The 12,741-nt window shown below is 72.2% G+C and overlaps 2 protein-coding genes across 2 annotated transcripts; both read right to left on the bottom strand.

The window, feature by feature from the left end:
- Positions 1-290: 290 nt before the first annotated feature.
- LOC110258916 (basic proline-rich protein-like) lies at positions 291-2,971 on the bottom strand. Its single transcript, XM_021082194.1, has 4 exons — positions 2,420-2,971; positions 1,996-2,279; positions 854-1,909; positions 291-732 (listed from the first exon to the last, which is right to left on the bottom strand). The coding sequence occupies exons 1-4, from the start codon at positions 2,969-2,971 to the stop codon at positions 291-293; spliced, it is 2,334 nt and encodes a 777-aa protein (XP_020937853.1).
- Positions 2,972-2,977: 6 nt separating this feature from the next.
- Positions 2,978-5,655, bottom strand: LOC110258915 (basic proline-rich protein-like). Its single transcript, XM_021082193.1, has 4 exons — positions 5,107-5,655; positions 4,681-4,964; positions 3,246-4,594; positions 2,978-3,168 (listed from the first exon to the last, which is right to left on the bottom strand). The coding sequence occupies exons 1-4, from the start codon at positions 5,653-5,655 to the stop codon at positions 2,978-2,980; spliced, it is 2,373 nt and encodes a 790-aa protein (XP_020937852.1).
- Between the last annotated feature and the right edge of the window lie 7,086 nt (positions 5,656-12,741).

Genomic DNA, 12,741 nt, shown 5'->3' with positions numbered 1-12,741 from the left:
CTGTGGCGTGTGCCTTGCGTGGGGCCCGAGCGCCCAACTGGTGGCAGGCTCCGGGCGCCCGGCGGCAGGCGGTCTGTGCGGGTTGCGTTGTGTCCGGTGGACAGGCGGCAGCCGTGGGGCGGGGTTTGGGGCAGGCAGGCCTCCGGTGTCCCCAGAGTGCCCCGGGGAGACCTGCCTGAGGGACGCAGGCCCCGCGCGCCAGGGGGCCTGGTGTGGCGGGCCTGGAGGGTGAAGGGCGAGCGACCTGAGCCCACAGCCTGGCGGCAGGGGACGCCCCTGGCCATTGGCGGTCAGGGCGAGGTGCGGCCCTGCGGGGTCTCGCACAGGCTCCAGGGCCCTTGGGGTCCCGGAGGGTCCAGCAGAAGGGTCTGTGTTTTGCCCGGGGTCCTGAGAGCGTGCTGGGGATAGCAGGGGTGGAGTGCAGGTGTGCCCATGGGCGCCCCGGGTCCAGGGCCCGCGGAGCCGCTCTCGGGGCGGAGACCTTGCCCCCAGGGGCACGTCAGCGGTCCTGAGGTGAGGCTCCTGCAGAGCACTCTGGGCCGCGTGTGTCTCTCCCTGCGTGGGCAGGCAGTGTCGGTGGCCGGAGCGAGGGTGTTTTCCCATCGGGGTGAGAGGGAGAGCCCCAGGGTGGGCCTGGGGGCGGAATCGGACTCGGGGTTGGGGTGGACTCTTCTGAAGCTGGGAGGGGTGCGGGTGGGCAGGGCCTTAGGGAGCCTGAGGGAGGTGCGGTTCCTGGGGGAAGGGTGTGGCGCCCCAGCGAAGGGGCAGTGCTGGCCACTCCGTGTGGCGCTTTGGCTGCTGGCACCCAGTGAGAGGGGGGAGGCCAGGGACAGGTGGCAGCCAGGCTGCCCACCGGCCCTGGGCGGTGGGGGGCTCGGCCCCTGTGCCTTGGGCAACTGGGCCCCTTGCTGAGGCGTGCTTGCGCGTGTCCGTTGTCGCCCTCACCCAGCTGCTGCGGCGGAGAGACGGAGGCCAGCGCGGGGAGCGGAAGCCGGAGCCTGTCGGGAGCGACCCCGGGAAGGCCAGTCCCTCCTGCCGGTGGGAGGCGTGTTGGCGTGCGGCCGGTGGCGGGATCGATGGCCACCTGGTAGGCGATGGTAAGCGGCAGTGGCCTGCGCCAAGGTAGCCCCCGGGGGGCGGTGTGTGGCGCCCGGACCCGCACCCTCTGCTCCCGGGGGTGGAGCTGACCTGCTTGCCCGCGGTTGGGCTCGGGAGCCTGCGGGCCGCGGCCAGGAGGGAGCTGGCTGGCCGTCCCGGCGGTGGGGGCTGTGGCGGTGGCCGTCCCGCGGGTGTGCCCGTGCTCGGATCGATGATGACACCCACAAACGCATTCCTTGGAAAATCTGAACAAAATGAGTGAGAACTCACTACCGTCTCCAATCGCAAACTGAGGTCCGGCACGTGGCTCCCACAGGGGACGTCGGGGGAGGGTCCCGTTGCCTTGGCTCCCTTGGGTGCGTGCAGCCCTGGGGCGCAGGTGGGGGCAGGCAGGCCTCCGGTGGCCCCGGAGGGCCATGGGGAGAGGAGCCTTGGGGCTGGCCTCCTCGAGGGCAGCCCCGAGGCCCCGGGGCCCCCGGTGCCCGGCGGGAAAGCCTTGGGAGTGGCAGGCCCAGTGTGGGGTGGGCTGCCTGCGGTGTGTGTGAGCGCCGCTGGGCTCTCAGGCCTGCGGCTGCCTCCTTGAGGCCTCCGCGGGGTCCTGCCCGCGGTGTCGGGCGCAGAGGGTGTCTGTAGGTTGCGGGTGAGCAGCGGGGGCCTTGGCCTCGGCGGGACTGCCGACCCAGGTTCTGGTGGGGAGAGAGGAGGCAGGCCGGGGGGCCTTGCCGAGATGGCCGTTTGGGCGGGGTCGGACGCCTTGGCCTGGGCCTTCACGGGGTCGGCGGGGCTGCCAGTGCCTTTCCCTCGCAGAGTCCTTGGTGGTCATCGAGAACCCTGGAGCCCCTGCGGCATTTCCCAGAGACGTGGAGGCGGTGGGCGCCAGGTGGCCCTGGGCGGTGCCGAGTCGGCCGCGGACTGGGGTCGAGAGAAGTGCAGGAGGGCCAGAGGTCCTGGGCCAGTGTGCGCAGAGCACCGTGAGGGGGAGTGTTGGGTGCCCGGGGCGGCAGTGCCTTCAGGGCGGCCTGGGCTATGATGTGGGATATCCTCAGAGATTTGGGCGGCGCGTGGAAGGCAGGACGGAGGGGTCCCGGGCACGTGAATGGGAGCTGGGTGCCTGTGCCCTGGCCGGTCATGGGTGCCGGCGGGGCATAGAAGTGTGAGCCCGCGGCCAGCTCCCGGGGCCGCTAAGGTGTCCACACACGGGGCTGGGCATTGAGGCCGTGCGGCGCCCCTGCCCTGGCTGAGGCCGTGTTCCCGGGGAGGGAGGACAGGGAGTTGCGCAGTGGGAGGCAGTGTGAGGTTGATACCCAGCAGAGCTAGCCACGCCTGCGGACTGGAGCCCAGCCGAGCTGGTGCCGGGCGGGAGCTGGTGGCAAGGAGGGAGTCTGCTGTGGAGGAAAGGGGGCAGGTGGCGGCGGAAGGGGCGTGAGGGCGTGAGTTTCGGTGCGAGGGTCCCGCTGGGCCCAGGGTCTGGTGCGTCTCCCGTGGAGATGCTGGTGCTGGAGTTAGGGAGGCCTGGGTGTGCATGGGTGTGCCACGCAAAGGAGAGGGTGCCATGGGGCCCGGCGGGCCTTCCGGTGCTGGCGGCGGGGCTGTGGCGTGTGCCTTGCGTGGGGCCCGAGCGCCCAACTGGTGGCAGGCTCCGGGCGCCCGGCGGCAGGCGGTCTGTGCGGGTTGCGTTGTGTCCGGTGGACAGGCGGCAGCCGTGGGGCGGGGTTTGGGGCAGGCAGGCCTCCGGTGTCCCCAGAGTGCCCCGGGGAGACCTGCCTGAGGGACCCAGGTCCCGCGCGCCAGGGGGCCTGGTGTGGCGGGCCTGGAGGGTGAAGGGCGAGCGACCCGAGCCCACAGCCTGGCGGCAGGGGACGCCCCTCGACATTGGCGATCAGGGCGAGGTGCGGCCCTGCGGGGTCTCGCACAGGCTCCAGGGCCCTTGGGGTCCCGGAGGGTCCAGCAGAAGGGTCTGTGTATTGCCCGGGGTCCTGAGAGCGTGCTGGGGATAGCAGGGGTGGAGTGCAGGTGTGCCCATGGGCGCCCCGGGTCCAGGGCCCGCGGAGCCGCTCTCGGGGCGGAGACCTTGCCCCCAGGGGCACGTCAGCGGTCCTGAGGTGAGGCTCCTGCAGAGCACTCTGGGCCGCGGTGTCTCTCCCTGCGTGGGCAGGCAGTGTCGGTGGCCGGAGCGAGGGTGTTTTCCCATCGGGGTGAGAGGGAGAGCCCCAGGGTGGGCCTGGGGGCGGAATCGGACTCGGGGTTGGGGTGGACTCTTCTGAAGCTGGGAGGGGTGCGGGTGGGCAGGGCCTTAGGGAGCCTGAGGGAGGCGCGGTTCCTGGGGGAAGGGTGTGGCGCCCCAGCGAAGGGGCAGTGCTGGCCACTCGTGTGGCCCTTTGGCTGCTGGCACCCAGTGAGAGGGGGGAGGCCAGGGACAGGTGGCAGCCAGGCTGCCCACAGGCCCTGGGCGGTGGGGGGCCCGGCCCCTGTGCCTTGGGCAACTGGGCCCCTTGCTGAGGCGTGCTTGCGCGTGTCCGTTGTCGCCCTCACCCAGCTGCTGCGGCGGAGAAACGGAGGCCAGCGCGGGGAGCGGAAGCTGGAGCCTGTCGGGAGCGACCCCGGGAAGGCCAGTCCCTCCTGCCGGTGGGAGGCGTGTTGGCGTGCGGCCGGTGGCGGGATCGATGGCCACCTGGTAGGCGATGGTAAGCGGCAGTGGCCTGCGCCAAGGTAGCCCCCGGGGGGCGGTGTGTGGCGCCCGGACCCGCACCCTCTGCTCCCGGGGGTGGAGCTGACCTGCTTGCCCGCGGTTGGGCTCGGGAGCCTGCGGGCCGCGGCCAGGAGGGAGCTGGCTGGCCGTCCCGGCGGTGGGGGCTGTGGCGGTGGCCGTCCCGCGGGTGTGCCCGTGCTCGGATCGATGATGACACCCACAAACGCATTCCTTGGAAAATCTGAACAAAATGAGTGAGAACTCACTACCGTCTCCTCATCGCAAACTGAGGTCCGGCACGTGGCTCCCACAGGGGACGTCGGGGGAGGGTCCCGTTGCCTTGGCTCCCTTGGGTGCGTGCAGCCCTGGGGCGCAGGTGGGGGCAGGCAGGCCTCCGGTGGCCCCGGAGGGCCATGGGGAGAGGAGCCTTGGGGCTGGCCTCCTCGAGGGCAGCCCCGGGCCCCGGGGCCCCCGGTGCCCGGCGGCAAAGCCTTGGGAGTGGCAGGCCCAGTGTGGGGTGGGCTGCCTGCGGTGTGTGTGAGCGCCGCTGGGCTCTCAGGCCTGCGGCTGCCTCCTTGAGGCCTCCGCGGGGTCCTGCCCGCGGTGTCGGGCGCAGAGGGTGTCTGTAGGTTGCGGGTGAGCAGCGGGGGCCTTGGCCTCGGCGGGACTGCCGACCCAGGTTCTGGTGGGGAGAGAGGAGGCAGGCCGGGGGGCCTTGCCGAGATGGCCGTTTGGGCGGGGTCGGACGCCTTGGCCTGGGCCTTCACGGGGTCGGCGGGGCTGCCAGTGCCTTTCCCTCGCAGAGTCCTTGGTGGTCATCGAGAACCCTGGAGCCCCTGCGGCATTTCCCAGAGACGTGGAGGCGGTGGGCGCCAGGTGGCCCTGGGCGGTGCCGAGTCGGCCGCGGACTGGGGTCGAGAGAAGTGCAGGAGGGCCAGAGGTCCTGGGCCAGTGTGCGCAGAGCACCGTGAGGGGGAGTGTTGGGTGCCCGGGGCGGCAGTGCCTTCAGGGCGGCCTGGGCTATGATGTGGGATATCCTCAGAGATTTGGGCGGCGCGTGGAAGGCAGGACGGAGGGGTCCCGGGCACGTGAATGGGAGCTGGGTGCCTGTGCCCTGGCCGGTCATGGGTGCCGGCGGGGCATAGAAGTGTGAGCCCGCGGCCAGCTCCCGGGGCCGCTAAGGTGTCCACACACGGGGCTGGGCATTGAGGCCGTGCGGCGCCCCTGCCCTGGCTGAGGCCGTGTTCCCGGGGAGGGAGGACAGGGAGTTGCGCAGTGGGAGGCAGTGTGAGGTTGATACCCAGCAGAGCTAGCCACGCCTGCGGACTGGAGCCCAGCCGAGCTGGTGCCGGGCGGGAGCTGGTGGCAAGGAGGGAGTCTGCTGTGGAGGAAAGGGGGCAGGTGGCGGCGGAAGGGGCGTGAGGGCGTGAGTTTCGGTGCGAGGGTCCCGCTGGGCCCAGGGTCTGGTGCGTCTCCCGTGGAGATGCTGGTGCTGGAGTTAGGGAGGCCTGGGTGTGCATGGGTGTGGCACGCAAAGGAGAGGGTCCATGGGGCCCGGCGGGCCTTCCGGTGCTGGCGGCGGGGCTGTGGCGTGTGCCTTGCGTGGGGCCCGAGCGCCCAACTGGTGGCAGGCTCCGGGCGCCCGGCGGCAGGCGGTCTGTGCGGGTTGCGTTGTGTCCGGTGGACAGGCGGCAGCCGTGGGGCGGGGTTTGGGGCAGGCAGGCCTCCGGTGTCCCCAGAGTGCCCCGGGGAGACCTGCCTGAGGGACCCAGGTCCCGCGCGCCAGGGGGCCTGGTGTGGCGGGCCTGGAGGGTGAAGGGCGAGCGACCCGAGCCCACAGCCTGGCGGCAGGGGACGCCCCTGGCCATTGGCGGTCAGGGCGAGGTGCGGCCCTGCGGGGTCTCGCACAGGCTCCAGGGCCCTTGGGGTCCCGGAGGGTCCAGCAGAAGGGTCTGTGTTTTGCCCGGGGTCCTGAGAGCGTGCTGGGGATAGCAGGGGTGGAGTGCAGGTGTGCCCATGGGCGCCCCGGGTCCAGGGCCCGCGGAGCCGCTCTCGGGGCGGAGACCTTGCCCCCAGGGGCACGTCAGCGGTCCTGAGGTGAGGCTCCTGCAGAGCACTCTGGGCCGCGTGTGTCTCTCCCTGCGTGGGCAGGCAGTGTCGGTGGCCGGAGCGAGGGTGTTTTCCCATCGGGGTGAGAGGGAGAGCCCCAGGGTGGGCCTGGGGGCGGAATCGGACTCGGGGTTGGGGTGGACTCTTCTGAAGCTGGGAGGGGTGCGGGTGGGCAGGGCCTTAGGGAGCCTGAGGGAGGCGCGGTTCCTGGGGAAGGGTGTGGCGAGGCGGCGGCAGCCGGTGCGCTGTGGCGCCCCAGCGAAGGGGCAGTGCTGGCCACTCGTGTGGCCTTTGGCTGCTGGCACCCAGTGAGAGGGGGGAGGCCAGGGACAGGTGGCAGCCAGTCTGCCCACAGGCCCTGGGCGGTGGGGGCCCGGCCCCTGTGCCTTGGGCAGCCTGGCCCCTTGCTGAGGCGTGCTTGCGCGTGTCCGTTGTCGCCCTCACCCAGCTGCTGCGGCGGAGAGACGGAGGCCAGCGCGGGGAGCGGAAGCCGGAGCCTGTCGGGAGCGACCCCGGGAAGGCCAGTCCCTCCTGCCGGTGGGAGGCGTGTTGGCGTGCGGCCGGTGGCGGGATCGATGGCCACCTGGTAGGCGATGGTAAGCGGCAGTGGCCTGCGCCAAGGTAGCCCCCGGGGGGCGGTGTGTGGCGCCCGGACCCGCACCCTCTGCTCCCGGGGGTGGAGCTGACCTGCTTGCCCGCGGTTGGGCTCGGGAGCCTGCGGGCCGCGGCCAGGAGGGAGCTGGCTGGCCGTCCCGGCGGTGGGGGCTGTGGCGGTGGCCGTCCCGCGGGTGTGCCCGTGCTCGGATCGATGATGACACCCACAAACGCATTCCTTGGAAAATCTGAACAAAATGAGTGAGAACTCACTACCGTCTCCTCATCGCAAACTGAGGTCCGGCACGTGGCTCCCACAGGGGCCGTCGGGGGAGGGTCCCGTTGCCTTGGCTCCCTTGGGTGCGTGCAGCCCTGGGGCGCAGGTGGGGGCAGGCAGGCCTCCGGTGGCCCCGGAGGGCCATGGGGAGAGGAGCCTTGGGGCTGGCCTCCTCGAGGGCAGCCCCGGGGCCCCGGGGCCCCGGTGCCCGGCGGGAAAGCCTTGGGAGTGGCAGGCCCAGTGTGGGGTGGGCTGCCTGCGGTGTGTGTGAGCGCCGCTGGGCTCTCAGGCCTGCGGCTGCCTCCTTGAGGCCTCCGCGGGGTCCTGCCCGCGGTGTCGGGCGCAGAGGGTGTCTGTAGGTTGCGGGTGAGCAGCGGGGGCCTTGGCCTCGGCGGGACTGCCGACCCAGGTTCTGGTGGGGAGAGAGGAGGCGGCCGGGGGGCCTTGCCGAGATGGCCGTTTGGGCGGGGTCGGACGCCTTGGCCTGGGCCTTCACGGGGTCGGCGGGGCTGCCAGTGCCTTTCCCTCGCAGAGTCCTTGGTGGTCATCGAGAACCCTGGAGCCCCTGCGGCATTTCCCAGAGACGTGGAGGCGGTGGGCGCCAGGTGGCCCTGGGCGGTGCCGAGTCGGCCGCGGACTGGGGTCGAGAGAAGTGCAGGAGGGCCAGAGGTCCTGGGCCAGTGTGCGCAGAGCACCGTGAGGGGGAGTGTTGGGTGCCCGGGGCGGCAGTGCCTTCAGGGCGGCCTGGGCTATGATGTGGGATATCCTCAGAGATTTGGGCGGCGCGTGGAAGGCAGGACGGAGGGGTCCCGGGCACGTGAATGGGAGCTGGGTGCCTGTGCCCTGGCCGGTCATGGGTGCCGGCGGGGCATAGAAGTGTGAGCCCGCGGCCAGCTCCCGGGGCCGCTAAGGTGTCCACACACGGGGCTGGGCATTGAGGCCGTGCGGCGCCCCTGCCCTGGCTGAGGCCGTGTTCCCGGGGAGGGAGGACAGGGAGTTGCGCAGTGGGAGGCAGTGTGAGGTTGATACCCAGCAGAGCTAGCCACGCCTGCGGACTGGAGCCCAGCCGAGCTGGTGCCGGGCGGGAGCTGGTGGCAAGGAGGGAGTCTGCTGTGGAGGAAAGGGGGCAGGTGGCGGCGGAAGGGGCGTGAGTTTCGGTGCGAGGGTCCCGCTGGGCCCAGGGTCTAGTGCGTCTCCCGTGGAGATGCTGGTGCTGGAGTTAGGGAGGCCTGGGTGTGCATGGGTGTGGCACGCAAAGGAGAGGGTCCCATGGGGCCCGGCGGGCCTTCCGGTGCTGGCGGCGGGGCTGTGGCGTGTGCCTTGCGTGGGGCCCGAGCGCCCAACTGGTGGCAGGCTCCGGGCGCCCGGCGGCAGGCGGTCTGTGCGGGTTGCGTTGTGTCCGGTGGACAGGCGGCAGCCGTGGGGCGGGGTTTGGGGCAGGCAGGCCTCCGGTGTCCCCAGAGTGCCCCGGGGAGACCTGCCTGAGGGACCCAGGTCCCGCGCGCCAGGGGGCCTGGTGTGGCGGGCCTGGAGGGTGAAGGGCGAGCGACCCGAGCCCACAGCCTGGCGGCAGGGGACGCCCCTGGCCATTGGCGGTCAGGGCGAGGTGCGGCCCTGCGGGGTCTCGCACAGGCTCCAGGGCCCTTGGGGTCCCGGAGGGTCCAGCAGAAGGGTCTGTGTTTTGCCCGGGGTCCTGAGAGCGTGCTGGGGATAGCAGGGGTGGAGTGCAGGTGTGCCCATGGGCGCCCCGGGTCCAGGGCCCGCGGAGCCGCTCTCGGGGCGGAGACCTTGCCCCCAGGGGCACGTCAGCGGTCCTGAGGTGAGGCTCCTGCAGAGCACTCTGGGCCGCGTGTGTCTCTCCCTGCGTGGGCAGGCAGTGTCGGTGGCCGGAGCGAGGGTGTTTTCCCATCGGGGTGAGAGGGAGAGCCCCAGGGTGGGCCTGGGGGCGGAATCGGACTCGGGGTTGGGGTGGACTCTTCTGAAGCTGGGAGGGGTGCGGGTGGGCAGGGCCTTAGGGAGCCTGAGGGAGGCGCGGTTCCTGGGGGAAGGGTGTGGCGAGGCGGCGGCAGCCCGCGTCGCGCTGTGGCGCCCCAGCGAAGGGGCAGTGCTGGCCACTCGTGTGGCCCTTTGGCTGCTGGCACCCAGTGAGAGGGGGGAGGCCAGGGACAGGTGGCAGCCAGGCTGCCCACAGGCCCTGGGCGGTGGGGGGCCCGGCCCCTGTGCCTTGGGCAGCCTGGCCCCTTGCTGAGGCGTGCTTGCGCGTGTCCGTTGTCGCCCTCACCCAGCTGCTGCGGCGGAGAGACGGAGGCCAGCGCGGGGAGCGGAAGCCGGAGCCTGTCGGGAGCGACCCCGGGAAGGCCAGTCCCTCCTGCCGGTGGGAGGCGTGTTGGCGTGCGGCCGGTGGCGGGATCGATGGCCACCTGGTAGGCGATGGTAAGCGGCAGTGGCCTGCGCCAAGGTAGCCCCCGGGGGGCGGTGTGTGGCGCCCGGACCCGCACCCTCTGCTCCCGGGGGTGGAGCTGACCTGCTTGCCCGCGGTTGGGCTCGGGAGCCTGCGGGCCGCGGCCAGGAGGGAGCTGGCTGGCCGTCCCGGCGGTGGGGGCTGTGGCGGTGGCCGTCCCGCGGGTGTGCCCGTGCTCGGATCGATGATGACACCCACAAACGCATTCCTTGGAAAATCTGAACAAAATGAGTGAGAACTCACTACCGTCTCCTCATCGCAAACTGAGGTCCGGCACGTGGCTCCCACAGGGGCCGTCGGGGGAGGGTCCCGTTGCCTTGGCTCCCTTGGGTGCGTGCAGCCCTGGGGCGCAGGTGGGGGCAGGCAGGCCTCCGGTGGCCCCGGGGCCCCGGTGCCCGGCGGGAAAGCCTTGGGAGTGGCAGGCCCAGTGTGGGGTGGGCTGCCTGCGGTGTGTGTGAGCGCCGCTGGGCTCTCAGGCCTGCGGCTGCCTCCTTGAGGCCTCCGCGGGGTCCTGCCCGCGGTGTCGGGCGCAGAGGGTGTCTGTAGGTTGCGGGTGAGCAGCGGGGGCCTTGGCCTCGGCGGGACTGCCGACCCAGGTTCTGGTGGGGAGAGAGGAGGCCGGCCGGGGGGCCTTGCCGAGATGGCCGTTTGGGCGGGGTCGGACGCCTTGGCCTGGGCCTTCACGGGGTCGGCGGGGCTGCCAGTGCCTTTCCCTCGCAGAGTCCTTGGTGGTCATCGAGAACCCTGGAGCCCCTGCGGCATTTCCCAGAGACGTGGAGGCGGTGGGGCGCCAGGTGGCCCTGGGCGGTGCCGAGTCGGCCGCGGACTGGGGTCGAGAGAAGTGCAGGAGGGCCAGAGGTCCTGGGCCAGTGTGCGCAGAGCACCGTGAGGGGGAGTGTTGGGTGCCCGGGGCGGCAGTGCCTTCAGGGCGGCCTGGGCTATGATGTGGGATATCCTCAGAGATTTGGGCGGCGCGTGGAAGGCAGGACGGAGGGGTCCCGGGCACGTGAATGGGAGCTGGGTGCCTGTGCCCTGGCCGGTCATGGGTGCCGGCGGGGCATAGAAGTGTGAGCCCGCGGCCAGCTCCCGGGGCCGCTAAGGTGTCCACACACGGGGCTGGGCATTGAGGCCGTGCGGCGCCCCTGCCCTGGCTGAGGCCGTGTTCCCGGGGAGGGAGGACAGGGAGTTGCGCAGTGGGAGGCAGTGTGAGGTTGATACCCAGCAGAGCTAGCCACGCCTGCGGACTGGAGCCCAGCCGAGCTGGTGCCGGGCGGGAGCTGGTGGCAAGGAGGGAGTCTGCTGTGGAGGAAAGGGGGCAGGTGGCGGCGGAAGGGGCGTGAGTTTCGGTGCGAGGGTCCCGCTGGGCCCAGGGTCTAGTGCGTCTCCCGTGGAGATGCTGGTGCTGGAGTTAGGGAGGCCTGGGTGTGCATGGGTGTGGCACGCAAAGGAGAGGGTCCCATGGGGCCCGGCGGGCCTTCCGGTGCTGGCGGCGGGGCTGTGGCGTGTGCCTTGCGTGGGGCCCGAGCGCCCAACTGGTGGCAGGCTCCGGGCGCCCGGCGGCAGGCGGTCTGTGCGGGTTGCGTTGTGTCCGGTGGACAGGCGGCAGCCGTGGGGCGGGGTTTGGGGCAGGCAGGCCTCCGGTGTCCCCAGAGTGCCCCGGGGAGACCTGCCTGAGGGACCCAGGTCCCGCGCGCCAGGGGGCCTGGTGTGGCGGGCCTGGAGGGTGAAGGGCGAGCGACCCGAGCCCACAGCCTGGCGGCAGGGGACGCCCCTGGCCATTGGCGGTCAGGGCGAGGTGCGGCCCTGCGGGGTCTCGCACAGGCTCCAGGGCCCTTGGGGTCCCGGAGGGTCCAGCAGAAGGGTCTGTGTTTTGCCCGGGGTCCTGAGAGCGTGCTGGGGATAGCAGGGGTGGAGTGCAGGTGTGCCCATGGGCGCCCCGGGTCCAGGGCCCGCGGAGCCGCTCTCGGGGCGGAGACCTTGCCCCCAGGGGCACGTCAGCGGTCCTGAGGTGAGGCTCCTGCAGAGCACTCTGGGCCGCGTGTGTCTCTCCCTGCGTGGGCAGGCAGTGTCGGTGGCCGGAGCGAGGGTGTTTTCCCATCGGGGTGAGAGGGAGAGCCCCAGGGTGGGCCTGGGGGCGGAATCGGACTCGGGGTTGGGGTGGACTCTTCTGAAGCTGGGAGGGGTGCGGGTGGGCAGGGCCTTAGGGAGCCTGAGGGAGGCGCGGTTCCTGGGGGAAGGGTGTGGCGAGGCGGCGGCAGCCCGCGTGCGCTGTGGCGCCCCAGCGAAGGGGCAGTGCTGGCCACTCGTGTGGCCCTTTGGCTGCTGGCACCCAGTGAGAGGGGGGAGGCCAGGGACAGGTGGCAGCCAGGCTGCCCACAGGCCCTGGGCGGTGGGGGGCCCGGCCCCTGTGCCTTGGGCAGCCTGGCCCCTTGCTGAGGCGTGCTTGCGCGTGTCCGTTGTCGCCCTCACCCAGCTGCTGCGGCGGAGAGACGGAGGCCAGCGCGGGGAGCGGAAGCCGGAGCCTGTCGGGAGCGACCCCGGGAAGGCCAGTCCCTCCTGCCGGTGGGAGGCGTGTTGGCGTGCGGCCGGTGGCGGGATCGATGGCCACCTGGTAGGCGATGGTAAGCGGCAGTGGCCTGCGCCAAGGTAGCCCCCGTTGGGGCGGTGTGTGGCGCCCGGACCCGCACCCTCTGCTCCCGGGGGTGGAGCTGACCTGCTTGCCCGCGGTTGGGCTCGGGAGCCTGCGGGCCGCGGCCAGGAGGGAGCTGGCTGGCCGTCCCGGCGGTGGGGGCTGTGGCGGTGGCCGTCCCGCGGGTGTGCCCGTGCTCGGATCGATGATGACACCCACAAACGCATTCCTTGGAAAATCTGAACAAAATGAGTGAGAACTCACTACCGTCTCCTCATCGCAAACTGAGGTCCGGCACGTGGCTCCCACAGGGGCCGTCGGGGGAGGGTCCCGTTGCCTTGGCTCCCTTGGGTGCGTGCAGCCCTGGGGCGCAGGTGGGGGCAGGCAGGCCTCCGGTGGCCCGGGGCCAGGGGAGGGCCTGGGCTGGCCTCCGGGGCCCCGGGGCCCCGGTGCCCGGCGGGAAAGCCTTGGGAGTGGCAGGCCCAGTGTGGGGTGGGCTGCCTGCGGTGTGTGTGAGCGCCGCTGGGCTCTCAGGCCTGCGGCTGCCTCCTTGAGGCCTCCGCGGGGTCCTGCCCGCGGTGTCGGGCGCAGAGGGTGTCTGTAGGTTGCGGGTGAGCAGCGGGGGCCTTGGCCTCGGCGGGACTGCCGACCCAGGTTCTGGTGGGGAGAGAGGAGGCGGCCGGGGGGCCTTGCCGAGATGGCCGTTTGGGCGGGGTCGGACGCCTTGGCCTGGGCCTTCACGGGGTCGGCGGGGCTGCCAGTGCCTTTCCCTCGCAGAGTCCTTGGTGGTCATCGAGAACCCTGGAGCCCCTGCGGCATTTCCCAGAGACGTGGAGGCGGTGGGCGCCAGGTGGCCCTGGGCGGTGCCGAGTCGGCCGCGGACT

The sequence above is a fragment of the Sus scrofa genome, unplaced genomic scaffold (genome assembly GCF_000003025.6).
Source record: "Sus scrofa isolate TJ Tabasco breed Duroc unplaced genomic scaffold, Sscrofa11.1 Contig556, whole genome shotgun sequence".
NCBI lineage: Eukaryota > Metazoa > Chordata > Mammalia > Artiodactyla > Suidae > Sus > Sus scrofa.
This window is presented reverse-complemented; position numbering and strand designations above follow the sequence as displayed.

Coding starts and splice junctions, on each gene's coding strand:
- LOC110258916 (XM_021082194.1), bottom strand. CDS start 2,971: ATGTCGAGGGGCGTCCCCTGCCGCCAGGCTGTGGGCTCGGGTCGCTCG. Junction 2,280..2,419: donor CTGGGCTCCAGTCCGCAGGC/GTGGCTAGCTCT, acceptor TGGACACCTTAG/CGGCCCCGGGAGCTGGCCGC. Junction 733..853: donor CCCCCCACCGCCCAGGGCCG/GTGGGCAGCCTG, acceptor CCCTTCCCCCAG/GAACCGCACCTCCCTCAGGC.
- LOC110258915 (XM_021082193.1), bottom strand. CDS start 5,655: ATGGCCAGGGGCGTCCCCTGCCGCCAGGCTGTGGGCTCGGGTCGCTCG. Junction 4,595..4,680: donor CCCAGTCCGCGGCCGACTCG/GCACCGCCCAGG, acceptor ATGACCACCAAG/GACTCTGCGAGGGAAAGGCA. Junction 3,169..3,245: donor CACCGACACTGCCTGCCCAC/GCAGGGAGAGAC, acceptor CCTGGGGGCAAG/GTCTCCGCCCCGAGAGCGGC.